This window comes from Salmo salar, chromosome ssa16 (assembly GCF_905237065.1).
Source record: "Salmo salar chromosome ssa16, Ssal_v3.1, whole genome shotgun sequence".
In the NCBI taxonomy this organism is placed as follows: Eukaryota; Metazoa; Chordata; class Actinopteri; order Salmoniformes; family Salmonidae; genus Salmo; species Salmo salar.
In genome coordinates, this window is record NC_059457.1 from 52,142,596 (window position 1) to 52,155,642 (window position 13,047).

Below are 13,047 nucleotides of genomic sequence, written 5' to 3' on the forward strand. Positions count from 1 at the left end.
GTTGGCTGGCCTTTGCTTCATATTCGTCGCCAAACCCACTGGCTCCAGGTCATCTATAAGTCTTTGCTAGGTAAAGCTCCGCCTTATCTCAGCTCACTGGTCACCATAGCAGCACCCACCTGTAGCATGCGCTCCAGCAGGTATATCTCTCTGGTCACCCCCAATGCCAATTCCTCCTTTGGCCGCCTTTCCTTCCAGTTCTCTGCTGCCAATGACGGGAACAAATTGCAAAAATGACTGAAGCTGGAGACTCATATCTCCCTCACTAACTTCAAGCACCAGCTGTCAGAGCAGCTCACAGATCACTGCACCTGTACATAGCCCATCTATAAATAGCCCATCCAACTACCTCATCCCCATACTGTTATTTATTTATTTTGCTCCTTTGCACCCAGTATCTCTACTTGCACATTCATCTTCTGCACATCTATCACTCCAGTGTTTAATTGCTAAATTGTAATTATTTCGCCAGTATGGCCTATTTAAATAAAGGTGAAATTAAAACAATTTTTAAAAAATGTCTGTGTACAGGTGTGGAGCGGTGTGTGTGTACAGGTGTGGAGCGGTGTGTGTGTACAGGTGAGGGAGCGGTGTGTGTGTACAGGTGTGGAGCGGTGTGTGTGTAAATAGGTGTGGAGCGGTGTGTGTGTAAATAGGTGTGGAGCGGTGTGTGTGTAAATAGGTGTGGAGCGGTGTGTGTGTAAATAGGTAAGATAGTACAGTATCTAAGATGGCGTGTGTTTTAGTGTATGGGTCTCCAGCAGGCCAGAGCTAGAAGCCACCCAGTGTTCCCAGCAGAGGAATGTAAGACCCAGTACAGCCCAGTACAGAGGAATGTAAGGCCCAGTACTGAGGAATGCAAGGCCCAGTACAGAGGAATGTAAGGCCTAGTACAGAGGAATGTAAGGCCCAGTACAGAGGAATGTAAGGAGGATTGTAAGACCCAGTACAGAGGATTGTAAGGCCCAGTACAGAGGATTGTAAGGCCCAGTACAGAGGATTGTAAGGCCCAGTACAGAGGATTGTAAGGCCCAGTACAGAGGATTGTAAGGCCCAGTACAGAGGAATGTAAGGCCCAGTACAGCCCAGTACAGAGGAATGTAAGGCCCAGTACAACCCAGTACAGAGGAATGTAAGGCCCAGTACAACCCAGTACAGAGGATTGTAAGGCCCAGTACAGAGGAATGTAAGGCCCAGTACATCCCAGTACCCTCGATCACCACATTCTTTTGGAGATTGGAAACCCAAATTGATCTACACGGAAAAGTTCTGGCCTGGTTTAGATCTTATCTGTCAGAAAGATCGCAGTTTGTCTCTGTGGATGGTTGGTCCTCTGACAAATCAACTGTACATTTCGGTGTTCCTCAAGGCTCCGTTTTAGGACCACTTTTGTTTTCACTATATATTTTACCTCTTGGTGATGTCATTTGGAAACATAATGTTAACTTTCACTGCTATGCGACAACACACAGCTGTACATTTCGATGAAACATGGTGAAGCCCGAAAATTGCCCTCCCTGGAAGCCTTTGTTTCAGACATAAGGAAGTGGATGGCGGCAAATGTTCTACTTTCAAACTCAGACAAAACAGAGATGCTAGTTCTAGGTCCCAAGAAACAAAGAGATCTTCTGTTGAATTTGACAATTAATCTTGATGGTTGTACAGTCATCTCAAATAAAACTGTTTAGGACCTTGGCGTTACTCTGGACCCTGATCTCTCTTTTGACAAACATATCAAGACTGTTTCAAGGACAGCTTTTTTCCATCTACGTAACATTGCAAAAATCAGAAACTTTCTGTCTAAACAATGATGCAGAAAAATGTATTCATGCTTTTGTCACTTCTAGGTTACACTACTGCAATGCTCTACTTGCCGGCTACCCGGATAAAGCACTAAATAAACTTCAGTTAGTGCTAAACACGGCTGCTAGAACCAAAATATTTGGTCAGCCCTCACTAACACTAAGGCAGCACCTCACTAACACTAAGGCAGCACCTCACTAACACAGCACCTCACTAACACTAAGGCAGCACCTCACTAACACTAAGGCAGCACCTCACTAACACTAAGGCAGCACCTCACTAACACTAAGGCAGCACCTCACTAACACTAAGGCAGCACCTCACTAACACTAAGGCAGCACCTCACTAACACTAAGGCAGCACCTCACTAACACTAAGGCAGCATCTCACTAACACTAAGGCAGCATCTCACTAACACTAAGGCAGCATCTCCCTGTCCCCTATATAGAGCACTATATTTGACCAGGGCCCTGTGGTAAGCACCCTAACACTCCCCCCTCCACTGTCACAGAGACAGGCCCAGGGCAAGACCGCCCCCACACAGAACAACATGCACAGTCGGTCCCAATTCACCCCCTAGCCTTTTCCCTTGGCCCCATCCCTTTGATTCATTTCATTTATTCATACAGGGTGGGGGGAAAAAATCATTTAAAATGCCAAGCATAAATTGTGAAACAATACAATACAAAAAAATGTAGCCCTTCTCAGTAGACATTGTAGATTTTCAGAGGGTTGCTTGTACCGAAGGGGGGGAAAGCGAGGGTTGCTTGTCCTGAAGAGGGGGAAAGAGAGGGTTGCTTGTCCTGAAGGGGGGGAAAGAGAGGGTTGCTTGTCCTGAAGGGGGGAAATAGAGGGTTGCTTGTCCTGAAGGGGGGAAATAGAGGGTTGCTTGTCCTGAAGGGGGGGAAAGAGAGGGTTGCTTGTCCTGAAGGGGGGGAAATAGAGGGTTGCTTGTCCTGAAGGGGGGAAAGAGAGGGTTGCTTGTCCTGCAGAGGGGGAAAGAGAGGGTTGCTTGTCCTGCAGAGGGGGAAAGAGAGGGTTGCTTGTCCTGCAGAGGGGGAAAGAGAGGGTTGCTTGTCCTGCAGAGGGGGAAAGAGAGGGTTGCTTGTCATGAAGGGGGGAAAGAGAGGGTTGCTTGTCCTGCAGAGGGGGAAAGAGAGGGTTGCTTGTCCTGCAGAGGGGGAAAGAGAGGGTTGCTTGTCCTGCAGAGGGGGAAAGAGAGGGTTGCTTGTCCTGCAGAGGGGGAAAGAGAGGGTTGCTTGTCCTGAAGGGGGGGAAAGAGAGGGTTGCTTGTCCTGAAGGGGGGAAAGAGAGGGTTGCTTGTCCTGAAGGGGGGGAAAGAGAGGGTTGCTTGTCCTGAAGGGGGGGAAAGAGAGGGTTGCTTGTCCTGCAGAGGGGGAAAGAGAGGGTTGCTTGTCCTGCAGAGGGGGAAAGAGAGGGTTGCTTGTCCTGCAGGGGGGGAAAGAGAGGGTTGCTTGTCCTGCAGAGGGGGAACGAGAGGGTTGCTTGTCCTGCAGAGGAGGAAAGAGAGGGTTGCTTGTCCTGAAGGGGGGGAAAGAGAGGGTTGCTTGTCCTGAAGGGGGGGAAAGAGAGGGTTGCTTGTCCTGAAGGGGGGGAAAGAGAGGGTTGCTTGTCCTGCAGGGGGGAAGAGAGGGTTGCTTGTCCTGCAGAGGGGGAAAGAGAGGGTTGCTTGTCCTGCAGAGGAGGAAAGAGAGGGTTGCTTGTCCTGAAGGGGGGGAAAGAGAGGGTTGCTTGTCCTGAAGGGGGGGAAAGAGAGGGTTGCTTGTCCTGAAGGGGGGGAAAGAGAGGGTTGCTTGTCCTGCAGGGGGGGAAAGAGAGGGTTGCTTGTCCTGCAGGGGGGGAAAGAGAGGGTTGCTTGTCCTGCAGGGGGGGAAAGAGAGGGTTGCTTGTCCTGCAGGGGGGGAAAGAGAGGGTTGCTTGTCCTGCAGAGGGGGAAAGAGAGGGTTGCTTGTCCTGCAGAGGGGGAAAGAGAGGGTTGCTTGTACTGAAGGGGGGGAAAGAGAGGGTTGCTTGTCCTGCAGAGAGGGAAAGAGAGGGTTGCTTGTCCTGCAGAGGGGGAAAGAAGCAGACAGAAGCAAAGTAGTAAGATGCGGTGCAGTACAGCTCGGCTCAGCTCAGTAGTGTGAAAAGGGAACAAATGTATGATGCCCAGCTGGTCTAGACTTTAGATGGTCCTATTCATGTGTGTGGGTCTGTGTGTGTGTGTGTTAGAATGCCGTGCAGGTACCTTGTTGATCCAGCTGGTCATGGCGTCCTCGGTGTCGTACGGTGTGTCTGCATCTTCATCGTGGTGGGAGGAGTACTGGAGGACGCACGCCACCACCTTCTCCACGCTCACCGTCTCCACCGTGTACGCCATCATCAGCGTGTCCATCATCGCCAGGTGGGCACTCTGAAAGGGGAAACAGGAAATGAGGTAATTGTTGATCTGAAAAGGCTTTAGTCAGTGATGTTTGTGGGGAATTCATCATGGGGACACGTTCTAATCAGGTTACTCTGGTAGCCTCCTTAGTAGGGAATATGTTCCAATCAGGTTACTCTGGTAGCTGCCTTACTCCCTATACACTTGTTAACTTGGTTAACTGGTACCACGGCCCTATACGTTTTTTGGGCCAGGCACAAAATCACCAGTGTAAACCCCAAGCACCGGTGTAAATAAACCCCAAGCACCCGTGTAAATAAACCCCAAGCACCCGTGTAAATAAACCCCAAGCACCCATGTGAAACACTATATTGGAAAAGCCCTATAAAAGTATGGAATATGGTGGAAGCTAAACCTGGCCTATCAGAAGGGTCGGTGGAGCTATTGCAACCTTTATTAGACCCATCAAGATCTATCCAATCTGCAAAACGAGGTAAGGGAGCAAGTTCTGAGAATGGAATTGAACCGTGGAGTCCTAGCTACCCCTCCTCCACATATAGTCGGGCAGTTCTCAGTTGGCCGTTCCCCTGAAAACACTTGGGTCCGTTGCGCGACCCAATTAACTGTGTGTGTGAGAGTGAGTGAGTGAGTGAGTGAGAAATATAATGTATCTCTAGTACAGTAATATCATGTACAGTGGCTTGTGAAAGTTTTCACCCCCCTTGGCATTTTTCCTATTTTGTTGCCTTACAACCTGGAATTAAAATTGATTTTGGGGGGTTTGTAATCATTTGATTTACACAACATGCCTGCCACTTTGAAGATAAAATATTTTTTATTGTGAAACAAACAAGAAAAGTTAGACAAAAAAAAACTGAAAACATGAGCGTGCATAACTATTCACCCTCCCAAAGTCAATACTTTGTAGAGCCACCTTTTGCAGCCATTACAGCTGCAAGTCTCATGGGATATATCTCTATAAGCTTGGCACATCTAACCACTGGGATTTTTGCCCATTCTTCAAAGCAAAACTGCTCCAGCTCCTTCAAGTTGGATGGGTTCCACTGGTGTACAGCAATCTTTAAGTCATACCACAGCTTCTCAATTGGTTTGAGGTCTGGGCTTTGACTAGGCCATTCCAAGACATTTAAATGTTTCCCCTTAAACCACTCGAGTGTTGCTTTAGCAGTATGCTTAGGGTCATTGTCCTGATTGAAGGTGAACCTCCATCCCAGTCTCAAATTTCTGTAAGATTGAAACAGGTTTCCCTCAAGAATTTCCCTGTATTCAGCGCCATCCATTATTCCTTCAATTCTAACCAGTTTCCCAGTCCCTGCCGATGAAAAGCATCCCCACAGCATGATGCTGCCACCACCATGCTTCACTGTAGGGATGGTGTTCTCAGAGTGATGAGGTGTTGGGTTAGCGCCAGACATAGCGTTTTCCTTGATGGTCAAAAAGCTCAGTTTAGTCTCATCTGAACAGAGTACCTTCTTCCATATGTTTGGGAAGTCTCCCACATGCCTTTTGGCGAACACCAAACATGTTTGCTTAATTTTTCTGGCCACTCTTCCCTAAAGCCCAGTTCTGTGGAGTTTACGGCTTAAAGTGGTCCTATGGACAGATATTCCAATATCCGCTGTGGAGCTTTGCATCTCCTTCAGGGTTATCTTTGGTCTCTTTATTGCCTCTCTGATTAATTCCCTCCTTGCCTGGTCCGTGAGTTTTGGTGGGCGGCCCGCTCTTGGCAGGTTTGTTGTGGTGCCATATTCTTTCCATTTTTCAATAATGGATTTAATGGTGCTCCGTGGGATGTTCAAAGTTTCGGATAGTTTCTTATAACCCAACCCTGATCTGTACTTCTCCACAACTTTGTCCCTGACCTGTTCGTCTTCATTTTTATTTATTTATTTCACCTTTATTTAACCAGGTAGGCAAGTTGAGAACAAGTTCTCATTTACAATTGCGACCTGGCCAAGATAAAGCAAAGCAGTTTGACACATACAACAACAGAGTTACACATGGAGTAAAACAAACATACAGTCAATAATATAGTAGAAAAATAAGTCTATATACAAAGTGAGCAAATGAGGTGAGATAAGGGAGGTAAAGGCAAAAAAGGCCATGGTGGCGAAGTAAATACAATATAGCAACTAAAACACTGGAATAGTAGATTTGCAGTGGAAGAAAGTGCAAAGTAGACATAGAAATAATGGGGTGCAAAGAAGCAAAATAAATAAATACAGTAGGGGAAGAGGTAGTTGTTTGGGCTATATACAGGTGCAGTAATCTGTGAGCTGCTCTGACAGCTGGTGCTTAAAGCTAGTGAGGGAGATAAGTGTTTCCAGTTTTAGACATTTTCATAGTGCCGCTTGCTTGGTGGTGCCCATTGCTTAGTGGTGTTGCAGACTCTGGTGCCTTTCAGAACAAGTGTACATATACTGAGATCACGTGACAGATCATGTGACACTTAGATTGCACACAGGTGGACTTTATTTAACTAATTATGTGACTTCTGAAGATAATTGGTTGCACAAGATCTTATTTCGGGACTTCATAGCAAAGGGCGTGAATACATTTGCACGCACAACTTTTCCGTTCTTTTTTTTTTTATAATCTTTTGAAACAAGTTATTTTTTTTATTTCACTTCACCAATTTGGACTATTTTGTATATGTACATTACATGAAATCCAAAACACGGCTGAGACGCCCCGCTGAGACACACCGCTGAGACACACCGCTGAGACATCATCACGGCTGTAGAGTCATTAGACTACATCTTCTGCCATGTCTCAGGACACAGGCAACACCAAGAGAATGTGGTGTTCAGTACACCGACCCTACTGGCACTCTACACGTCTTCTCACCTCAGTGGCTGAACTGGCTCGGTCAGCCATGTGCTGCAGGGTCATACACTGATTCAAAGACCCCCCCCAGACCAGGAACCAGGCCATACAGCACTAACAGACCAGGAACCAGGCCATACAGCACTAACAGACCAGGAGCCAGTATGTCCTCCACTAACAGACCAGGAGCCAGTATGTCCTCCACTAACAGACCAGGAGCCAGTATGTCCTCCACTAACAGACCAGGAGCCAGTATGTCCTCCACTAACAGACCAGGAGCCAGTATGTCCTCCACTAACAGACCAGGAGCCAGTATGTCCTCCACTAACAGACCAGGAGCCAGTATGTCCTCCACTAACAGACCAGGAGCCAGTATGTCCTCCACTAACAGACCAGGAGCCAGTATGTCCTCCACTAACAGACCAGGAGCCAGTATGTCCTCCAAATGTTTATAAGAGGAGTCCTACTTCCAAATATTTACAGCACATAATTATGTGCACACGCTTTGCACTTTTCCATGCGCTAACTCAATTCATCACACTTAACCTTACAATGAATGGCTCCACTGTACTAATATACTATTTACATTCTAGTCATTCCAAACAGACCAAGACTGTCGTGAAGAGGACACAACAAAGCCTTTTCCTCCTCAGGAGACTTGAAAAGATTTGGCATGGGTCCTCAAAAGGTTCTACAGCTGTACCATCGAGAGCATCCTTACTGGTTGCATCACTGCCTGGTATAGCAACTGCTCAGCCTCTGACTGCACTACCCTACAGAGGGTAGTGCAAACAGCCCAGTACATCGTTGGGGCCAAGCTTCCTGCCATCCAGGACCTCTATATCAGGCGGTGTCAGAGGAAGGCCCTAAAAATTGTCAAAGACTGCAGCCACCCTAGTCATAGACTGTTCTCTCTGCTACCGCACGGCAAGCGGTACCGGAGTGCCAAGTCTAGGTCCAAAAGGCTTCTTAACAGCTTCTATCCCCAAGCCATAAGACTCCTGAACAGCTAATCAAAGGGCTACCCAGACCCCTCTTTTACACTGCTGCTACTCTCTGGTTATAATCTATGCATAGTCACTTTAACTCTACCTACATGTACATATTACCTCAATTACCTCAACTAACCGGTGCCCCCGCACATTGACTCGGTACCGGTACCCCCTGTATATAGTGTCATGTAAAAGTATTCATCCCCCTTGGTGTTTTTCCTATTTTGTTGCATTACAACCTGTAATTTAAATGGATTTTATTTGGATTTCATGTAATGGACATACACAAAATAGTACAAATTGCTAAGTGAAAAAAATGTGTTACATTTTTTAAAATAGAAAATAAAAAACAGTGGTGTGTATTCACCCCTTTGCTATGAAGCCTCTGAATAAGATCTGGTGCAACCCAATTACCTTCAGAAGCCACATAATTAGTTAAATAAAGTCCACCTGTGTCCAATCTAAGTGTCACATGATCTGTCACATGATCTCAGTATATATACACACACACCTGTTCTGAAAGGCCCCAAAGTCTGCAACACCACTAAGCAAGGGGCACCACCAAGCAAGCAGCACCATGACGACCAAGGAGCTCTCCAAACAGGTCAGGGACAAAGTTGTGGAGAAGTACAGATCAGGGTTGGGTTATAAAAAAATATCTGAAACTTTGAAAATCCCATGGAGCACCATTAAATCCATTATTGAAAAATTGAAAAATATGGAACAAACCTGCCAAGAGAGGGCCGCCCACCAAAACTCACATACCAGGCAAGGGAGGCATTAATCAGAGAGGCAACAAAGAGACAGCGGAGATTGAAGAATCTGTCCATAGGACCACTTTAAGCCGTACACTCCACAGAGCTGGGCTTTACGGCAGAGTGGTCAGAAAAAAAGCCATTGCTTAAAAAAAAGTAAGCAAACACGCTATGTCTGGCGCAAACTCAACACCTCATCACCCCGAGAACACCATCCCTACAGTGAAGCATGGTGGTGGCAGCATCATGCTGTGGGGATGTTTTTCGTCAGCAGGGACTGGGAAACTGGTCAGAATTGAAGGAATGATGGATGGCACAAAATACAGGGAAATTCTTGAGGGAAACTTGTTTCAGTCTTCTAGAGATTTGAGACTGGGACGGAGGTTCACCTTCCAGCAGGAAAATGACCCTAAGCATACTGCTAAAGCAACACTCGAGTGGTTTAAGGGGAAACATTTAAATGTCTTGGAATGGCCTAGTCAAAGCCCAGACCTCAAACCAATTGAGAAGCTGTGGTATGACTTAAAGATTGCTGTACATCAGCGGAACCCATCCAACTTGAAGGAGCTGGAGCAGTTTTGCCTTGAAGGACTGGAAAAAATCCCAGTGGGTGGATGTGCCAAGCTTATAGTGACATACCCCAAGAGACTTGCAGCTGTAAATTGCTGCAAACGTTGGCTCAATAGTTATGCACGCTAAAGTTCTTATTCGTTTGTTTCACAAGAAAAAATATTTTTCATCTCCAAATTGGTAGGTAGGTTGTGTAAATAAAATGATAAATAAAACATTTTAATTCCAGGTTGTAAGGCAACAAAATAGGAAAAATGACAAAGGGGGTCAATACTTTCGCAAGGCACTGTAGCCTCGCTTGTTATTTTACTGATGCTTTTGAATTACTTGTTACTTTTATTTTTTATATTTTTTACTAAACACTTATTTTTTTCGTAACTTCTATAAGCATTGTTGGTTAACGGCTTGTAAATAAGCATTTCACCTGTTGTATTTGGCGCATGTGACAAATAAAATGTTGTTTGATTTAGCAGAGGCTCTTATCCAGAGTGACTTACAGTAGTGATGCAGAGACAGAGAGACCTGGGTCATGTTTATTAGGCACCAAACAGAAGAAAAAAAAGATACAGTGAATGGCTACCTGGATTTGTCCAATAGGAAATGCAAATTTTCGCTTTGCATTTTCCATTGTCTGCCCTAAAAAAGACAATCCAGGTGAGCTGTAGAACACTTTCATTTCTGCAGGATTTTTTATCAAGAAATTATATGTTTCATGTATGACGATGAATTACCTTAAAAGGCGTTGGGATAGTTTTTGTATAATGGGAAGATGTTAAGATTAGTCTGAGCCATATAGATGTTGGCTATGTGATCTCATAGCCAACAAAACACAGGTGTTTATTCTAAAGCAGATAGATCTAATCAAATCACATTTTCAAAACAAATCACATTTTATTTGCTTACTTACAAGCCCTTAACCAACAATGCTTTAAAAAGTTAAGAAGAAAAACGTGTTAAGTAAAAAAATTGAAAATAAAAGTATCAAATAATTAAAAAGCAGCAACAAAAATTACATCGAGGCTATATAAATATACAGGGGGTACCAGTACAGAGTCAAAGTGCGGGGGCACCGGTTAGTCGAGGTTATATGTACATGTAGGTAGAGTTAAAGTGACCATGCATAGATAATAAACAGAGAGTAGCAGCAGCATAAGAGAGGGGTCTAGATAGCCCTTTGATTAGCTGTTCAGGAGTCTTACGGCTTGGGAATAGAAGCTGTTAAGATGCCTATTGGACCTAGACTTGGCGCTCCGGTACCACTTGCCGTGCGGTAGCAGAAAGAACAGTCTATGACTAGGCTGGCTGGAGTCTGACCATTTTTAGGGCCTTCCTCTGACACCGCCTGGTATAGAGGTCCTGGATTGCGGGAAGCTTGGCCCCAGTGATGTACTGGGCTGTATGCATTACCCTCTGTAGTGCCTTGCGGTCAGAGGCTGAGCAGTTGCCATACCAGGCAGTGATGCAACCAGTCAGGATGCTCTCGATGGTGCAGCTGTAGAACCTTTTGAGGATCTGAGAACCCATGACAAATCTTTTCAGTCTCGAGGGGGAATAGGCTTTGTCGTGCCATCTTCACGACGGTCTTCGTGTGATTGGACCAGGATAGTTTGTTGGTGATGTGGACACCAAGGAACTTGAAGTCCTCAACCTGCTCTACTGCAGCCCCGTCGATGAGAATAGGGACGTGCTCGTTCCTCTTTTTCCTGTAGTCCACAATCATCTCCTTTGTTGTTGACCTGGTACCTCACGACCAGGTCTCTGACCTCCTCCCTATAGGCTGTCTCATCGTTGTTGGTGATCAATCAATTGTTGTGTCATCTGGATGTGTTGTTACCTACCCTTACCACCTGGGGGAGGCCTATCAGGAAGTCCAAGATCCAGTTGCAGAGGGAAGTGTTTAGTCCCAGGGTCCTTAGCGTTGTGATGAGCTTTGAGGGCACTATGGTGTTTAACACTGAGCTGTAGTCAATGAAAAGCATCCTCACATAGGTGTTCCTTTTGTCCAGGTGGGAAAGGGCAGTGTGGAGTGCAATAGAAATTTGCGTCATCTGTGGATCTGTTGGGGCGGTATGCAAATTGAAGTGGGTCTAGGGTTTCTGGTATAATGGTGTTGATGTGAGCCATGAGGATAGTCAGTACGGCCCAGTACATCACTGGAGCCAGGCTCCCTGAAATGCAGGACCTCTATAACAGGCAACGTCAAAAAAAGGCCCTAAACAATGTCAGACTCCATCCATCCAAGTCTGGAACCAACAGGATTGCTGCTCCCGAGTGGCACGGAGGTCTAAGGCACTGCATCTCAGTGCTAGAGGCTTCACTACAGACCCTGGTTCGATTCCAGGCTGTTCCACAACAGGCTGTGATTGGGAGTCCCATAGGGTGGCGCACAATTGGCCCAGCGTCGTCCGGGTTTGGCCTGTGTAGGCCTTCATTGTAAATAAGAAGGTCTTCTTAACCGACATTCCTAGTTAAATAAAAAAAAATTAAAATCGATATATTATGGCACAGCTGTCAATCTTTTGGTCCTTAAATGAAACTGGTATATATTTGTATTTATCACAATTTTCTTTAACCAATTTTGTTCTTTAATGCAGGGCCGACAGTTCCTTACTTTTTCCCCCTTCCACTAGATAAAAGGTTCTAATTGATCATGTTTTTTTTTTTATCAATTAGTATATTTGAGTTTAACTACAATATTTGTTGTATTATTTGTTCTGTCTTTTCTGGTGGATTAAACTGAAATTGCAACCAACTTTCCATGGTTTGTTTAAAAAAATATATATATTCTGGAGATGATTTTGTTTTTAAATAACAAAGTGAGTGGTTGTAATCTGAATAAAGGGAAAAAAGGCCATTCGTGTACATGGGGTGAGACATTCTTACTAATTTGTAAATAAAGCCAGGTTGTTATTTAGAATGATTTATTTCAGTTTTTAGAGGGAGAGAAACAAAAAGCCCACCGTGCCTATTTTTCGAAAATGCCAAGTGTAATTCCCCCATAGTATTTACCCATGTTCTCTCAACTCCAGGACCACCGACAGTTGTTGTTGCCTGATGCAGGACTCTCGTGCCAGAGAAGAGACTCTCAGACTGAAAACACCTCCATTCATTTATGAAAAGATAGTCAATTTGTGCCGTAGTTTAGACTACTGATAGATCAGCGTTATAACTCCCCCTTGTGATAGTGTGGTGCAATGACAGAATGACACCATCTACCACTAACGGGCATAAGCTCAAAACTTCTAAAGGAAGAACCACTGTAAATAGCTAATCCAATAGCTACACGGTCTACTTGCATTCACCCTTTTTTGCACTAACTCTCTTGCACACTGGACTCCTACACAGTCACACATACTTACACCCTAACACCCACACACACACTTTCGAACAGGGAATGTAACTGAGGACTTGGTAGACTGTATATTCTTTAGGCTGTGTTTTACTTGGTGTTGTCTCCCGTGATAAGGGCACCGATGACAACACAGAGGACTATGGTCAAGGTGGAATAATGCCACGGATTCAACAAAGCATAGCACCGCCATCTTCAGCAGAGGGCTACAACTGCATAACGAACTCAATACCTCTAAACACTGAAATACAATGCAATACCCACATAAACAATATAACATCTATAGAATTACAGGGCATATAAACAAAATAACAGGGGACAAGAGCATTGGGCCAGTAAGTGAAAGGT

At 45.2% G+C, this 13,047-nt stretch overlaps 1 protein-coding gene across 2 annotated transcripts in view; it reads right to left on the bottom strand.

The window, feature by feature from the left end:
- The window catches only part of LOC106574165 (calmodulin-regulated spectrin-associated protein 2), a 97,166-nt gene that overhangs the window by 44,474 nt on the left and 39,645 nt on the right, over positions 1-13,047 (bottom strand). For both annotated transcript variants that reach the window (XM_014149832.2, XM_014149833.2), the window contains exon 3: positions 4,052-4,216. In XM_014149832.2, coding sequence (XP_014005307.1) covers positions 4,052-4,216 — 165 coding nt within the window. The remainder of the gene's footprint in view (positions 1-4,051; positions 4,217-13,047) is intronic.